Source organism: Caretta caretta, chromosome 3 (genome assembly GCF_965140235.1).
Source record: "Caretta caretta isolate rCarCar2 chromosome 3, rCarCar1.hap1, whole genome shotgun sequence".
NCBI classification, from domain to species: domain Eukaryota; kingdom Metazoa; phylum Chordata; order Testudines; family Cheloniidae; genus Caretta; species Caretta caretta.
The window spans coordinates 89,870,850-89,886,450 of record NC_134208.1 but is presented as its reverse complement, the minus strand read 5'-3'; the positions used below and the strand labels follow the sequence as shown (position 1 = coordinate 89,886,450).

At 37.0% G+C, this 15,601-nt stretch overlaps 2 protein-coding genes across 8 annotated transcripts in view; one reads left to right on the top strand and one right to left on the bottom strand.

Moving 5' to 3' along the window:
* Nucleotides 1-15,601, bottom strand: part of NT5DC1 (5'-nucleotidase domain containing 1) — a 245,993-nt gene that overhangs the window by 199,284 nt on the left and 31,108 nt on the right. The gene's annotated exons all lie outside the window — the stretch shown is intronic.
* COL10A1 (collagen type X alpha 1 chain) overlaps nucleotides 1-15,601 on the top strand; it is an 84,342-nt gene that overhangs the window by 61,660 nt on the left and 7,081 nt on the right. For 2 of the 4 annotated variants that reach the window (XM_048844732.2, XM_048844731.2), the window contains 2 exons: nucleotides 5,197-5,363; nucleotides 6,615-6,768. In XM_048844732.2, coding sequence (XP_048700689.1) covers nucleotides 6,630-6,768 — 139 coding nt within the window. In that variant the 5' untranslated portion in view covers nucleotides 5,197-5,363; nucleotides 6,615-6,629. The remainder of the gene's footprint in view (nucleotides 1-5,196; nucleotides 5,364-6,614; nucleotides 6,769-15,601) is intronic. The other 2 variants (XM_075126650.1, XM_048844733.2) reach the window with 2 other exon arrangements.

Genomic DNA, 15,601 nt, shown 5'->3' with positions numbered 1-15,601 from the left:
CATCATCTGAGACTGCTATAACATGAAATATACGGCAGAATGTGGGTAAAACAGAGCAGGAGGTATACAATTCTCCCCCAAGGAGTTCACTCACAAATTTAATTAACGCATTATATTTTTAACGAGTGTTATCAGCATGGAAGCATGTCCTCTGGAATGGTGGCCAAAGCATGAAGGGGCATATGAATGTTTAGCATATCTGGTACATAAACCTTGCAATGCCAGCTACAAAAGTGCCATGCGAATGCCAGTTCTGTTCTCACTTTCAGGTGACATTGCAAAATGAGAAACAGACAGCATTATCTCCCGCAAATGTGAACAAACTTGTTTGTCTTAGTGGTTGGCTGAACAAGAAGTAGACTGAGTGGACTTGTAGGGTCTAAAGTTTTACACTGTTTTGTTTTTGAGTGCAGTTATATAACAAAAAAATCTACATTTGTAAATTGCACTTTCACAATAAAGAGATTGCACTACAGTACTTGTATGTGGTGAACTGAAAAATAGTTTCTTTTATCATTTTTACAAATATTATTTTGCAAATATTTGTAATCAAAAATAATAATATAAGGTGAGCACTATACACTTTGTATTCTGTGTTGTAATTGAAGTCAATATATTTGAAAATGTAGAAAAACATGCAAAAATATTTAATAAATTTCAATTGGGATTCCATTGTTTAACAGTGCGATTAAATCTGTGATTAATCGTAATTAATTTTTTTTGAGTTAATCACATGAGTTAACTGCAATTAATTGACAGCCCTAGTTCAAAGTATAAGTGACATGAATCTAAAAAATGACAAATGCCAAGCTATATGGCAATACAGTCTCACAATTTTTTAACAGCCTCTCTCTGGTATTCTGGGGTGCGTTCTGCTTTTAAAATGGATGAGACAGTATTTCCCTGCAAGACTAACTTAACCAAGCATCCATTAATTACTAGTCTGCAAAAGACGACAGCGGAAAAAGTCCTATTTATTTTACAATTAGTTAGGTAAATAAATTCTCCCCATGGATTATATATACACACACACTTTCCAAGTTGCTAATCTGCATTTTAAATTAGAAGATATGACATAAAAGTAAAAAGTATTATCAAAGTAAGAGAAGCAGTACTACAAAGTACTTCAAGTCCTTAACTTATACACAGCTATTTCATGCCATCTGCATGGCCTCAACATTCCCTCAAGCTTTGGCCAGCAATGTGCTTTCAATATTTTAACAAGAAACTTCCACATTTTCTTCCCTTTTCCTTATGGTAAACTCTATACCAGTGTACGGATAGGACGAGTGAGTGACTGAGGAATCCAGAAGTATGTGTTCCTGTTTTAAAAAGACTTTCTAATATCTTTAACCAAGGAAAAGGCTTCAACACTTTGTGACAAAAAGAACCCTTGGCTGAAAATATTTATATTTTGTTAGTTAAATATTGAATATATTGACAGCCTAGCATAGGAGTAGTCAAGAGGCCCCCACTTGCTCTGGCCCAGGGCCCCACAAAATGGCAATCCGCCTCTGGTCGTGCTAATCCTGCAGTAGATCAAACACACACATACACCATGCCCTTGTGGAACTCTGTTCAAGTTAACGGGCAGTCGGGTCCATCCATACAGAGTAATTTGCAGGATCAGGGCCAAAGCCACACCATTTTTCTAACTTTGACTCTGAGCCTGTGAAGATTTACATACGGGCTTAGGTTTATGGATTGTGAGGGGATTCCACAAAGGTCATTTATTTAAATAAACGTGTGTATTTAATTATGAATAATGTCATTCATTCAGGAAACAAACATCATGTAACTATAACAAAGTGTATATGCCCAGTTAAAAAGAAACTGCAACTCTCTAATAATTACTACTTCTTATCCGGGAAATTCAAATTTTATTCTTACTTAGAACAGGGAATATTATATTGCAGTAAAATTATTTACTTTTCAAACTTTTCAATTGCTATTTTAAAGACTTCTTTGTTAATGAAAAAGATACCTGTATTTGAATGCAAATTTTCAAATACACATTAAGTGTATTTAAGTGGCCAGTCCCCATGATCAGGTGTTCAAATAAACACAGGTGTGTTTATTTAATGTTCTGTTACTGGATATAGACATACACAAGTATGTGTGTACATATGGAACCTCACACGTCACATTTATGCTTACAGCTAAATCTTGGCATGATAGTGCACCCAGAAAAAGCCCACAGCAGTAGGGGGAACATGAGGAAGAAGAAAACCACAAGCCCACCTCAGCTTCCCACCACCACAAAAAACAAAACTAAACCCTAAACCAAACCACCCCATGAAGCAGCATTCCAGGGTGGAGTCTGGCATAAATCTAGAGTCAACAGATGTGTGTGTATGTATGTCTCCTGACCCAACAATTGTCCTTATTCACACGTGTGTTCACACAGAGATTATTCATCCTCCTGGCAGTAAAGTGGGATGAGAGGAAACAAGACTATCAGCTAAATATGGGTGTACGTTACTTTTGTAGCAGGAGTGTACCTATTTGGGGAGGTATAATACATTGGTCTAGAAATTAGCATGGAATGTAAGAAGTTTTATGTGTACAGGACTATAGTCAGATGTTCCTAACTTTATTTCTTAACCCAATATTGTCAGATTGGCAACATTTTCCATGGAGGGCTTCCTACTTATTACAGCTGAAATTTTAAAAAACAAAACTATTTTTGGAATTACCTGGGAAAAAAACAAAAGACTTTTAGGTTTTGCTCAGTTTTAACATCTGAAAAATATATTCTTAATGCTTGTGCTTTGGGCGTGTAACTCAAGCAATGGCTGAGTGGACTCTCCTGGGAATTTACAATGACACTAACTTCCAAACTAAGCAGCATAAGAAACTTAATGGTCAACTTCAGTCCAAAATTTAGTTTTTCTGAAAATTATAAGCAACTGAAAATAGGTGGCTCACCAAGGAAGTGACAACTCAGTTATGTAAGCCTTCTCGAAAAATCACCAACCTACTTATACACACAAGCTTAGTAAGGAATATAAGAACAATTCTGAAGGACATATTCCAGAGTCGAGTTTCTTTATGAACATGGAACATAAAATTATCGGAGGGTGGCCATGAAGAAGAATGGAGAAAGAACACCACATAATACTACATCAGTTAACTTACTGCATCAACCATGACCTTTGTTCACAACAACAGTATATGTTCAGAAGAGTATCGGCACAGTGGGCAACCCAATACCAGACTTGACAATCCACTGGTTTTTTTCAGCACAATAAGTTATGTTTCAGGATATTTGTCATAAAGCCCTATTTTTTTCCAGGACTGAAAGTCACCTGGGCAGAGAACAAGGATTTAAATAAAAGCACATTGTGGGTGAGTTTCAGTAGGGTGTAGGCCATGCAGCTGTGCTGCAGCCTGTTTACAGACATTTCATCCAATCTTTGGGATGGTGGTTGCAGCCCTTCTGTGCCTACTAGGCATGAGATCCCTCCTCACTGAATCTGTTTGTTATTAGTATTAATAGTACATCATAGGCATAGATCTAGTAGTTATTGCCCAGGCTGGCACAGAACACTCCTCTATGCAAGCATGGAGAAGGTGCTAATGGGGAAGATGGCACAGCGGGGATGCCCAGCTGTGCAGCCCCAATGAAAGACTATCAGAGAGCTTCCACTCTCTCCACAAAAGGGATGAAGTTAATCAAATGAGGAATGTGTGGCTCCAGTTAACAATAGTGCAGTTACTTTTATTTGCATTTGTTTTTCAATAACCTCCACAGTTTTAGAGGGCTACATTCCATAGAAACATAAGCGGTACCTGGTATACTCATGAATCAGACCTTGAATCCATGACTCTACTGCCTACTTACATTTGCATTAACATAAGGATCAACCAACATTGTAATATAATCCAAAAACCTGATCATTTATAAATGTATAGCTCTTTTAGAAATGTTCATATTTAACTTTTATTGAGAATGCTTTTAAAAAGTAACATGCATGCTATGTTTAGCCTTGGAAATTCACAGTAAATTCAGAAGGTCATTTTCCTTATGTCCGTATTATTTCTGCTTTTATGTCATGTTTTAGAACCAGGGATATGAATGATTCCAGAACTGAAATTTACTACATGATATCTAGAATTGATTAATGATGACAATGGGGCTGAAATATTGTGAGACCATCTGTCACTGTTTACCAAGTAGAAAAGTCATAACAGGCAGAAATAGTCAATATAGCGAAATTTATTTCAATGGGCTTAGTATGGCCAGTGCTAATCTATACTTTGAATAAACAGAGAGATTTGCTAAGCATGGACTAAACTGTAATGGAGTTTGACCCAATACAATAAATTAATGGTGGTTTAAACATAATGAGTCAATGCTATTGAATAGGAACTTGTGGAACTCTCTATAACGCACCATAAACAACATTGCATTGAACCAGAACCTGAAACAAAAGTCATTTACTGCATATAGAAAAATTCTGAAAAAAATAAATGCAAGCTTGTATTACATCTGTCTGATTTTTCAATATGCAATAAAATCAATTTCAATAAAGTAATAAGACTGAATGTAACAAATAGAAATAGTAGTATTACGTTGTATAACTCAAGTTTCTTTATGAATGAATACTTCATTGCATATAAACAGTCTCTATATATGGACTATTTATTTGATGTGTTGTATATCTAAGACAACATAACAGAAACACACATGTAGATACTTTCTCCCTAATTTACTTCTTCAATTTCATTTTTATGCACAAGCACAATAAGCGGTTCAGATGGCTTCAGAACTGTACAAATCCCTAATTAATACAAAAGAGACATATTATAAACCCTTTACATCACACACTGGTGAGCAGTTACTCACTCAAGTAACCTCCATTGACTTCAATGGAACTAACGCCTGAAAGTAGCAGCTCAAAGATAGTTAAAAGTTCACAATCTATGAAACTACATTTCCTTGAAAATGTATGCAGAAAATCCTTTTAAAAAAAGTAACACGTATCTACCCACTTACAAGTTTAAGCTTTTTCCAATGCTAACTCGCTCAATCCTGAAAACAAAAGGGATATAAAGTAATTTAAGAAAATGTTCATCACGACGAGTATAGTTTCACCAAAGTCACATGAAACACAATATAGTAAGAAAAACTCCAACCTGTTCTAGGATGCCTGCCCAAGATCCCTCCCCCTAATTAGTGCTTATGACTTTTAGGGAGGAGCTTAAACACAGTGCAACTTGACTTAACAAGGGAACAAACAGTATAAATACCTCAGAAGGATACTTGAAATAGCAGCTTCTGTTCTGCACACCTGTGGCGGAAGAGCACCTCAGTAGGCTACTGAAAGGCTACTACATATTTGGAACTCTACGATATTCTGGTATGCTATGGTTTCATTCCTTTTCATTTCACTTCCAATTTAACTTAACCATAGGTCTGACAGAATTCAATTTTAATTATTTTTGATAAATTTTGATAGATAGATAGATAGATAGATAGATAGATAGATAGATAGATAGATAGATATTATCTATGTTCATTTTTTCTATTTTTATTTATTTAAATTTTCAGTTGGGCAAAATTAGGGGTTTTAAGAATTTTTTTTCAGTTGTTATTGATTTAAATGTTCACAGTTGCAGGAAAGTATGGGGGGTGTAAGGCAATAGTAGAGTCAGACAGTAATTTAACGACAGATGTTGAGATTCAAAAAATTAAAGCTTTATAACCATTAAAATAAAAATTGTCAGTATCACATGTCAAAATATACAAAGTTAATATTCCTAAATCAAACTTCGATAAGTTTTCAAACAGCATTTTTATTATCTTGCCTATCTACAAATTTCAACTGTTATCGACGGGAATATGTTTTCATCAATTTGTGTAGGTATGGCGAAATCAACACTGATCACTCCAAAGCTAATCCTTCCTTATAGAGAACAGAAGTTTTCTGGGGCTTTTTTTTAAGAGCAAGTGCCTGTATCGCTGCTGCCACAAGGGAAATTACTTCCAAAGGCTAATGGTGAAATCTTGGCCCCAGTGAAGTCAATGGGGGGTTTCACAACTGATGTCAATGGGGTCGGAATTTTACTCTTTATAGATACAGTGTTGATTAGAAGGAGGCGATGCTGCCATGTTGCAATGCATATGAGAGAGGCTTTTTCCTGATTCTAGAGGATTCAAGCTATGCTGGTCCTACACCTAGTTTTGGAAGCCTCAAGAGGCTGGCATGCCCACGACATTATAGGACCGAATAGCAAACTTACACTTTTGTTCTGAAAGGAATTTAAATTGGTATATATTTTATATATTTAATAAAACAAAACAAAACTGTGGATTGGAAGAGTATGGGACAGAATTTGATCTGGTACGATTACAGATTTTATATATTTATAATTAAAAAAATTTATTTAAAACATTTAACCACTTTCTCTAACTAAAACTGGTGTACTTTAAGAAATCCACTAGAAATATATAGATTTGGGAGCAGTTTTGTATAAAGCAGTACTGAACCGGTAATGTTAATTATTTTAAATACAACGTATTTGTTCATTGCTGCGAAACCTAAACTGATCAACTTATTTTTTTTAAAAAGAACAATTATTTGCATAAGTATTTTTCCTCTTTAATGCAGAACAGATTGGGGAATATGCAGGTACAAATATCCTTTCTGCTGCTGCTTTCTCTGAACATTGTCCATGGCGGTGATGGGTTTTTTTCTGAACGATACCAAAAACAAGCCAGCATGAAGGGGCCACATTTCTTACCATTTAACGTAAAAAGTCAAGGTAAGGTATCTTTCTAAAAATATTATAAGCAGTTATATCCTACATGTGTTCATTACAGTACAGATAATCTCTCTTGCTGTTTTATAGTTGTTCACTGTCAGTAATAACTGTTTAGTTTCATAAATGGCTATACAGGATTGACCAAGATTATCACTGCAGACAGAAATGGGACAGGTTCTGACAGTAATGTCTAGAGAGAGAGAAGATGCTACTCTCTTGGCAGAGAGAAAGAGGGAAACTCCCATTTTATAGTACAACTAAATAAGAAGAGGCATGCAAGCAGCAGTGATTTTGAATTTTGCCATTACCATTTAGAATAGTCTTGAAGCATATATATTTATATATAAAGACTTGCTCAGTGCTCATCAGTGCTCTTGACCTGGGAAATGACTTTCAAAATAAGCAATCAAACTAGACATATCAATAAAAAAAAAACTGGGGATTACATTAATAAATCAGCTGGCTGTAATATTCAGTCAAAAAGGTAGGTGTCCAATCATATTCTACTGTTACATTAGTTTCCTTACTTAAAATTCAACGATGGTAAAAGCTAGTAATGTTGAATATTAATCCAGTATATATGGACCAAATTTAGAACTCTGTTCCACATTTGTAAGCATAGAGTAACTTCACTGAACTAATCTGAGTTGCAGTGATGGTCATGAGATAAGAAAATAACCCTAATAATCCTGCTAGAGAATAATACACCTTTATTAAAACAGACTAATTTAAACACCTGAAATATAAATTGGTTTTACAAATATGCTTCTGAAACATGCTTAATTATAGTTACTTTATACAAATATTTCTTTTGAACAAGTCATATATTTCTGAATTCATTTCATACACACTTTGAGGGTATTATAAGTATGTATTTTCCTCTCTTCCTCTGTCCTGTGTATAAAGTGTGTGACTATAGATAATATATATTAAAACCACTATAGGTTTTATGGTATATGAAAGCCCTCTTTTTAAAGTGTCTGTTAGTACTGAACGCTTGTTTCAACTTAACAAATCAGAACAACTTTCTTGAGTCGTCTCTAGCATGCAGAAAATAATCTATTAATGCTCTCCAAATCATTGACAAATTTCACATCAGATAACTAGGTATAGAGTATAACTGGTTTCTATAAATCTTGATTTCTGAAAAAATGAAATTATGAGTGCACTGCACTGAACACCATTAATACATCTGGGTCTGCTACTACAGGTGTGTGTTTTATATAAAACAGCAAGTTCAGTCAATGCAGCTGGGAGCCATGCACAAAGATCCAGTACTTTTTAAATCATGTCAAAATGTTTTGTGTCCTCGCTGCATACACGACATACAAATAGTTTTGAAGAATAAGACAGAAATGAGCATGGTATTTAAAAAACACAATGGATCATCAGAATCCAATAAATCAAGTTTTATAATTGATTCTACATACTACCCACTGGTATTTTCTCCTCAGTGGAGATTTTTGCTAAAAATTAACTGATGAAATAAAAGAGTAGCTTTCTTGTATCAACATGACCATTTAGGACCCAGTCCTGATCAGTACCATCAACTCAAATCCTATTATCCTCAATGTGCATTGAAAGTACTGAACACCTCCTGTCAAAGCATTTAGAACCTGTCTGGATCTTCAATTCTGCAACCAGAAAATGCCCAAAAAGACAGAAGTGCCCATTCTTTTCTTTCCTACAGTACCAAAGGTCGCATTCAGAATAGTTTTTATCTTTGTTATAGCTCACCTACATGTAGCTGTATACTTGTGCAGGAACGTGGCAGTTGCAAAGAAGAGTCGTTTTGAGATGAGGAAAGCAATCTTGATCATAAATCATTCCTCCTATCAGTAAAAAAGTTGTCTTATAGTCTGTGTCTTCGGCTTGAGTATTGACTGGTGTCCTGTCTGCTACCTCTGTCTGAGCATTGACTTGTTTTTGTTTTGTTTTTTCCAAGTGGCTTACACATTTTATTTTTAAAAATTCATTTTTTAAATAATTTAAATGCAAAACACACCAAGTTGTTTGCCCTGTGACCAAAAAAAATGTTGCTCCTGACTTTTAAATTTTTGTAATAAATAGACATACAGCTGATGATTTAACTTTCACTAACAGACACACCCACTCTGCTATGTTTACAGTCAAGATTTTCACTGACTTGTCATTGGGTTTTCTCTAGAATTTACTTACCAAGTAATAATGCCCCTCAAGAAAATGAAATACACAGTCTATCATTCAATTTGCTGTTTGTTTCATGAACAGAGTCTCGCTAGTTACCCTCATTGGGAAGGACTTACTTCACAGAACCTGAGATACACTTATGTTTTAACTTATCCCAGTAGCTGTCCAGTAGCAGAAACTCTCAATTCTGTGATCTTTATAGTCTCTCCCTGTAAAAGCAAGACAGATAAAAGACAGGACAAGACCACCTTCTTCAATTCCTCAAGTGGAGGGCACTCATTCGAACAGATTTGTCATGATGGACAAAGAGAACTGCCTCTGTAACCCATGGGGTAGGGAGAGTCCCAGGGCAGAAAGGGGTGGAACAAGGGACCAGCTGCTGTCCATGGCATCTTCCCCTACTCACTTTTTTGTATGAAAATATTACAGATTTTTGTATGAAAATACTGCTTGATACGGGATTTTAGGCAGCCCTTTGGAATGTATTTCCCCATCTTCCCTACTTGCAAACATGAATTATTCCTGTCCACTTTCCTCACCACTATGCAGACAGTCAACCTCAGGATTTTGAGCAGAGTCAGAGATGTGGTTCTTTCTGAAACACCCCAAATTTTACCTATTAATTTACATAAAGAAATGATGGGAGAAGGTAGGGAGTGGAAAAGAAGGCGGCAAATGTTTAGGTCCCTCCCAACTTCTAGGAGACAGAAGTAGAACCTAGATAATTCTTCCTTCCCAACGTATCACTCTGTTAATCTTAATTTATATTTCCCAGTCTTTCTTTTTTTTAAATCCACAGCTCTAGCTTTCCTTCACTGGATCCAAAGGGCAGTGAAATCTGTTAACAAGGGGCATGTGTAAACCCGCATCTGCTCATTGGTGACAAATAACTATTTTTCTCCATAATTGTATTGTAGTAGTGGATTCTAATAACGATGGGCGGGATTCTGAAAAAGAACTCTGTTGTCACCGTAACTCTGGTCCCACTGAAGTCAATGGAAGTTTTACCACACACTTCAATAGGAGCAGAGTTGGGCAATGTTAGAAATTCTTTTCCAAATCCCACTCATAACAACTTCCCAGGTAAAGAACATAATTTTCTCCTCTTTTGCATGTGTTTAGCATTATCGTTTGCTAAATAGATTATGATACTATTTGCAGCACTTTGGTTCACAGCTTTGAAGTCTGCAAAATTCCTGGTTGAGGACAACCACACAACTAATTCTAAAAAAAAAAAAAAAAAAAAAACTTAGTCTTGCTGGTTGTGCTTTCTCCTCCCACTGAACTTGGTATGTAAACAAGGTCTGGCTAGAGTCAGAGTACATAGGCCACATTGTGTGTCAAAAAATACATGCCAAGAATTTTTTTTATTTAAGTGGCCAACCAACACTTCAGTTATCCCGATTAAAGCTACTGCTTCCAGTAATCTTTTCACCTGCCCTGTTCTACCATGGCTTAATATACCTTCCCTATACAAAACAGAAGGACTGGGATTTTGAACAGACACATTAACTTGGAAATCAGATTTAAGAAGAGGTCCTGACCTGGCAATGTTACATGTTCCAAACTCCAAATGCAAAGAGATGGGTAACACATAACATCCTAACAAGCATAAATGAGAGAAGTAACTGCACACACTGCTTCCTTCTAGGTTCTTAGTGGGTAGGATTTTCTCTACCTTTCAAAACCTCTGGTGTAAAAAAATATCAACCTTCTCAGGTCCACAAATATGCCTCCTTTAACTATTGCATTGCCATTTGCAGCTACATTCTGTGAGGGGTTAACAGGGCTTCAATTCTCACAGAGTATTTCCCGGAGCCCCAGGGCTTCAACCCTGCAAGACGTGCCAGAGCTTCCGCGGGTTTGAAAATATTTACCAGGGCTATGCTCCAGACAGCACTGGTTAAATTTAAACCCTGGGTGGTAGCATTCCATTGGCAAGTCTATACAAGAGCCAAATGTTGCCATCAGCCAGTGCGCTGAGCATCACTGGAAATGTATTTTGGTCACCATTCAAAAAGTCAATAATTGCCAACAGATGCCCTACAGTTATCCCAGTTTTCCCCCATACTATACTTGGTGTAGAAGTGAGATACTTGAATGATATCTGCTGGCAAAATGCTGATTTTTTTTTAAAACACTTTGTGCTTAAGGCAACAAATCCCTTGCCTTTCCCTAGAGGATACACTTAACCAATTTTTAGATACATGTGTCTATCGTTCCTAAGGATTTGTACAGAACTTACCGAGGGAGGGATAGCTCAGTTGTTTGAGCATTGGCCTGCTAAACCAAGGGTTGTGAGTTCAATCCTTTAGGGGGCCATTTAGGGATCTGGGGCACAAATTGGGGATTAGTCCTGCTTTGAGCAGGGGGTTGAACTAGATGACCTCCTAAGGTCCTTTCCAACCCTGATATTCTTTGCTACTGACCTGAATTTGTTACTGGGAATGGCAATGCTCCCAAGTAAACTATCATCTAACATGGCCCTCTAGAGGAGTGAGTGGTGGAAAAATCCTATGTTCTGATTCACATCAGCAAACCAAGTAACATTCCACTAAGGGGTGTGGAGAGCCTGCTCTGAGTGTTAAATGAAGACAAGGTCTATTTCATCTAACTTATACAAATAACGGAGAATTAGAACAGAACCAAAGTGATTTCACGGTATGAAAGTATAGCACAGTGAACTGAGTATTGACCCTTTATGGGAATTAAATTCACTTGGCTCGGCTCTTAAGATAGAGTATACATTTCACCTGGTGGGCCTGCACTGAGCTTCCTTGAATTACAGAGTCATTTGGAGAGCAGACTTGGCCAGGGTCACATAGTCCACGCTGCCAAACTGCCCTCTTTATATACCTTATTTACTCTTTTGGGATTCTACTGCATTTAAAAGTAGAATTCATGCAGTTAGAAGGGAGGTTTATTTCTAATTTTTTTCCCCTGTGGTTGCACAACAATGATTTGAACACAATATATATCACTTTAAGAAAGTTTCAATTATTTGTATTATTCTTTGTTTGAAATTATTTTAACTGCAACAGCAATATTTTAAACTGTGTATGTTGCTGTGCCTCAGGTATTCTGCTTTGGCACTCTAGGTAACTGCATAAAACTCCCATACTAACAACAGTTCATATTTTATTCTTTGGCCTCAGTTTTTCACTCACCTGGTTATGAATAATTTGCATAATTCTAAAGGGTCCCGATCACTGGCAGATTAGCTACTGGTCCAACAGGGCCCATGCCCAGGGGCCCGAGCCAACTGGGGGGGCCCCCCAAAAATGGGCATCCCGAGCACCCCGACAGGAGCACCGTACCCTGACCTCGCTCCCCGGCAGGAGTGCCAGGTGGGCAGGGGAAACCCGTGCACCCTGACCAAGTTCCCCGGCAGGAACCGGGGGGGGGTCTGAAGGCAGAAGGGGTGGGGATGGGCCCTCACTTGCTCTGCCCCACAAACCCTTAATCCGCCTCTGGTCCTGATGCAACTACTGTGCAAACTGTGTGCTAAATTCCGTGCACCAAATTCTGTGCACCAGAAGGCCACTGTTAGAAGCTGCAGTCACAGCAAGGTTTGTACACTGAACATATGAAAGGAAGACAGCATGATGTATGAGTTTGAAAGTATGGGTGGAAAGGAGAAAAGAACAGCAGCCTGGGCATGCCTTGCAGTTACATTCCCTACAGAGAGGTGAGACACCAAAGTAAAACGGAAAGAATCTGAAGTTCCAAATTAAGCTTCTAATGCTCAACCTCACTCCGCTTACTCGTTTTAGAGAATTTAAGATGCATTCTAGCTGACAGTTTGTTATACTTTAGAACAAAGAAATCTGAAATGGCTAAAATTATAGAATCTCCAAACCAAAAGTAATATAAATATTAACTTAGAGTAGCAATGAGTGTTAGATCCTCAAATTTCTATGGTTACTTAAAAAAAGAAACCAAAAACACCTCTCGTAGGTTTTAATTAATTTACTACTCATGAAAGGTGACAGACTGACAGCCTTATTCACAGAACACATAGAGCATGGGCAGCAGTGGGGCGTGCTTCCCCCTTTCTGTCTTGCCAATGTGCCCTAAACGTTAATCTTGAAGGATCATCTTTATAGGTGAAAAGATAATTCACTCTCCATATCCCCTCTGCTGAGGCTATTGCTTCACAAGGTAAGTGTGTTTTCAATGTGGATATGCCCACTAGAAGCTAGGCCGTAACCGCAAATAGATCACAGAGGCCATTAGTGAGGAGTCTGGCCTGAGTTAGTACAGATGACCTATAACAGACAGGCACTGTATCTCTCTTCTAATCGCTCAAGCCACTCATATATTTTAAGATTTTTTAAAAAAAAAAAAGAGAAAAGAAGATGGAACTAACCAATTAAGACTGTGATACAAGCAGGCCTGGAAAACATCTTATTGCTCAATAGCATAAGAAATACTTTTGGGATCATTAAAAATTTTTCGCCAGGTGGACTACCACAATTTTTCAGAGCAGTCTAAAAGACTAAACTTTACATTACATTTGTCTTACATGCTACTTCTGAACGCAGGATTTAATTACTGTAACGGAACTCATGGGTGGCATACTTGTGATGTATCGAATTCACGTTAACTAAGTCAGTATGTTGCATCCACTGGTCCCATCTGTGTTTAAGCCATGATTAAAAGAAACTGTAAACGTTTAAAAAATAACCACATACATAACTTACATTGAAGGTTATTTCTTATTCTTGTATGACTTAAGTCTTCCTGGTTTTTCCATGCCATGTAGTTCTTCTTAGAACTGCTTCTTCAGTTATCACTTGATTATGTTCCAAAACACAAAGCTACCACTGTCCCCTACTGGATATCATAGTTCAGTAGTAAGCAATCCCGAGAGCAGCAGCATGCTAGAACTGCACTGGGCAATTAAAATATACACTCCACACACAGTGACAGGTTCCAAGTACCTCATCCCAGTGAAGACCAACACTTGTGTCAGTTTATAATATTTTTGCTGCATGCAGTAATGAGATTGCTTTCTATTTGTAGGATTTAAAACATTAGCCTTATTTTAATTAAGTTAATGGATGATGAGGTGGTAACATGGGCAAACTAACATGATCTTTTCAGGAGTACACTGTAATTATGTAGAAGCAGAAATTGTACTTTTACATTTGGCAGCTAAAAACTATTTTCCAGGCAGCACATGAAGCCAAAGCCCAGTGAATACCAAAAACACTGTACACAGACCAGATTTTTCTTCTCCCTACATGTCTCTTACAGATAAGTATAGCCATATATTTTTAGAGAAGAAAAACTGAACTATTTATCTGTACTTTCTGGTTAAGAGAGTGTTATGCAGAGGTCTAGAGGTTCAAAATAATTAATAAGTGGATGGGAAGGAAGCCTTGCTCAAACTCAAATTGGGAAACGAAAAAAAAAACTAATCTACCACTAATTAGGATTCATATTTAATACATCAAGCACTCATCAAAACAGTTACGCTAGAGGTATACAACATCCAGTGATGCAAGCGATCCATATTACAACATAACCTCAAAGGACTAGTTATTCTAACCTGATTGGAGAAGGATAGAATAGAAGAGCAACAGTTTGTCAAGATATGAAACAATCTGTGTAAAGAGCCAACAAAAATTAAATTTCTGGCTTTAGCCACAAGAAAAGGGGTGAAAGAAAATAGGTAAAAGTCTGTTGTGTACTCTTAAAATAACATCATTAGAAATAGTAAAGAGAGTCTGAGAACAATTCTTGAAAGCTGCTAAGCAGCTCCAGAAAGTTGTTGATAACCTTTTCTTACCCTTTTCTCAGTCCACAATTACAGCTAAGCAGATGCATGTAATATGAATGAGAACTGGTCATAAAGTTGCTGATGTCACTCCTGATTACATTATAGCTGTACAGGAGGGTAACATCAGCAAAGAAGCACCAACAGCCAATCAGAATTCAGCTGTAAAGTTATATGTAAATGTTACAAGTGCTCTGCAGGCTATTGCTATGTGACTTTCATTTATGTCAATGGAAGTTGCTGGCAAAATTCTTGAAAAAAAACGTGTACCCCTTAGCTGTAATATAACTAGGGTAACCATCTGACTATTCATTCACTAGCAATATCCTGTTATATATTGTTCTGCCAATAGGATTCATACTTTACCATCTATATTTTTTAAGATGCCCCAGTTGTGCACTGGAATGAAGGATTTTATTTTAAAACTAAGCAGTGCTGAACACCTTCACTTCACATTACTAAATAAGAGAAAACATTTATACACAAACTAGCACAAAATATCTTCTAAACAGTATAATGCTTTCCCCTCCTATTTCCTATTCTTGGCACATAAAATTCTAAACCACATATTAATTTCTCTAGTCTTTCTAGTCTGACACTGGATACTCTTTATCCCGGACAAACTTATAATGTGTGTCACTTGTGCAGCAGTTTATTCTAGAAGGCTGTAGTACTACAGCATCACACACATTCCAGGTAAAGTTTACACACAGACACACCTCAGAGGCTGAAATTTAAGCCGCATTTGGTTTATAGCTATTGAGCAACCACCATTGTCAAACAGAAAATATTTTGATTCACAGCGGAACTCAGACTTCTTTCCATCGATCTCTTCAAACATGCACCATCCAGCAGCATCTTCCAAATCAAATGTTAATGTTC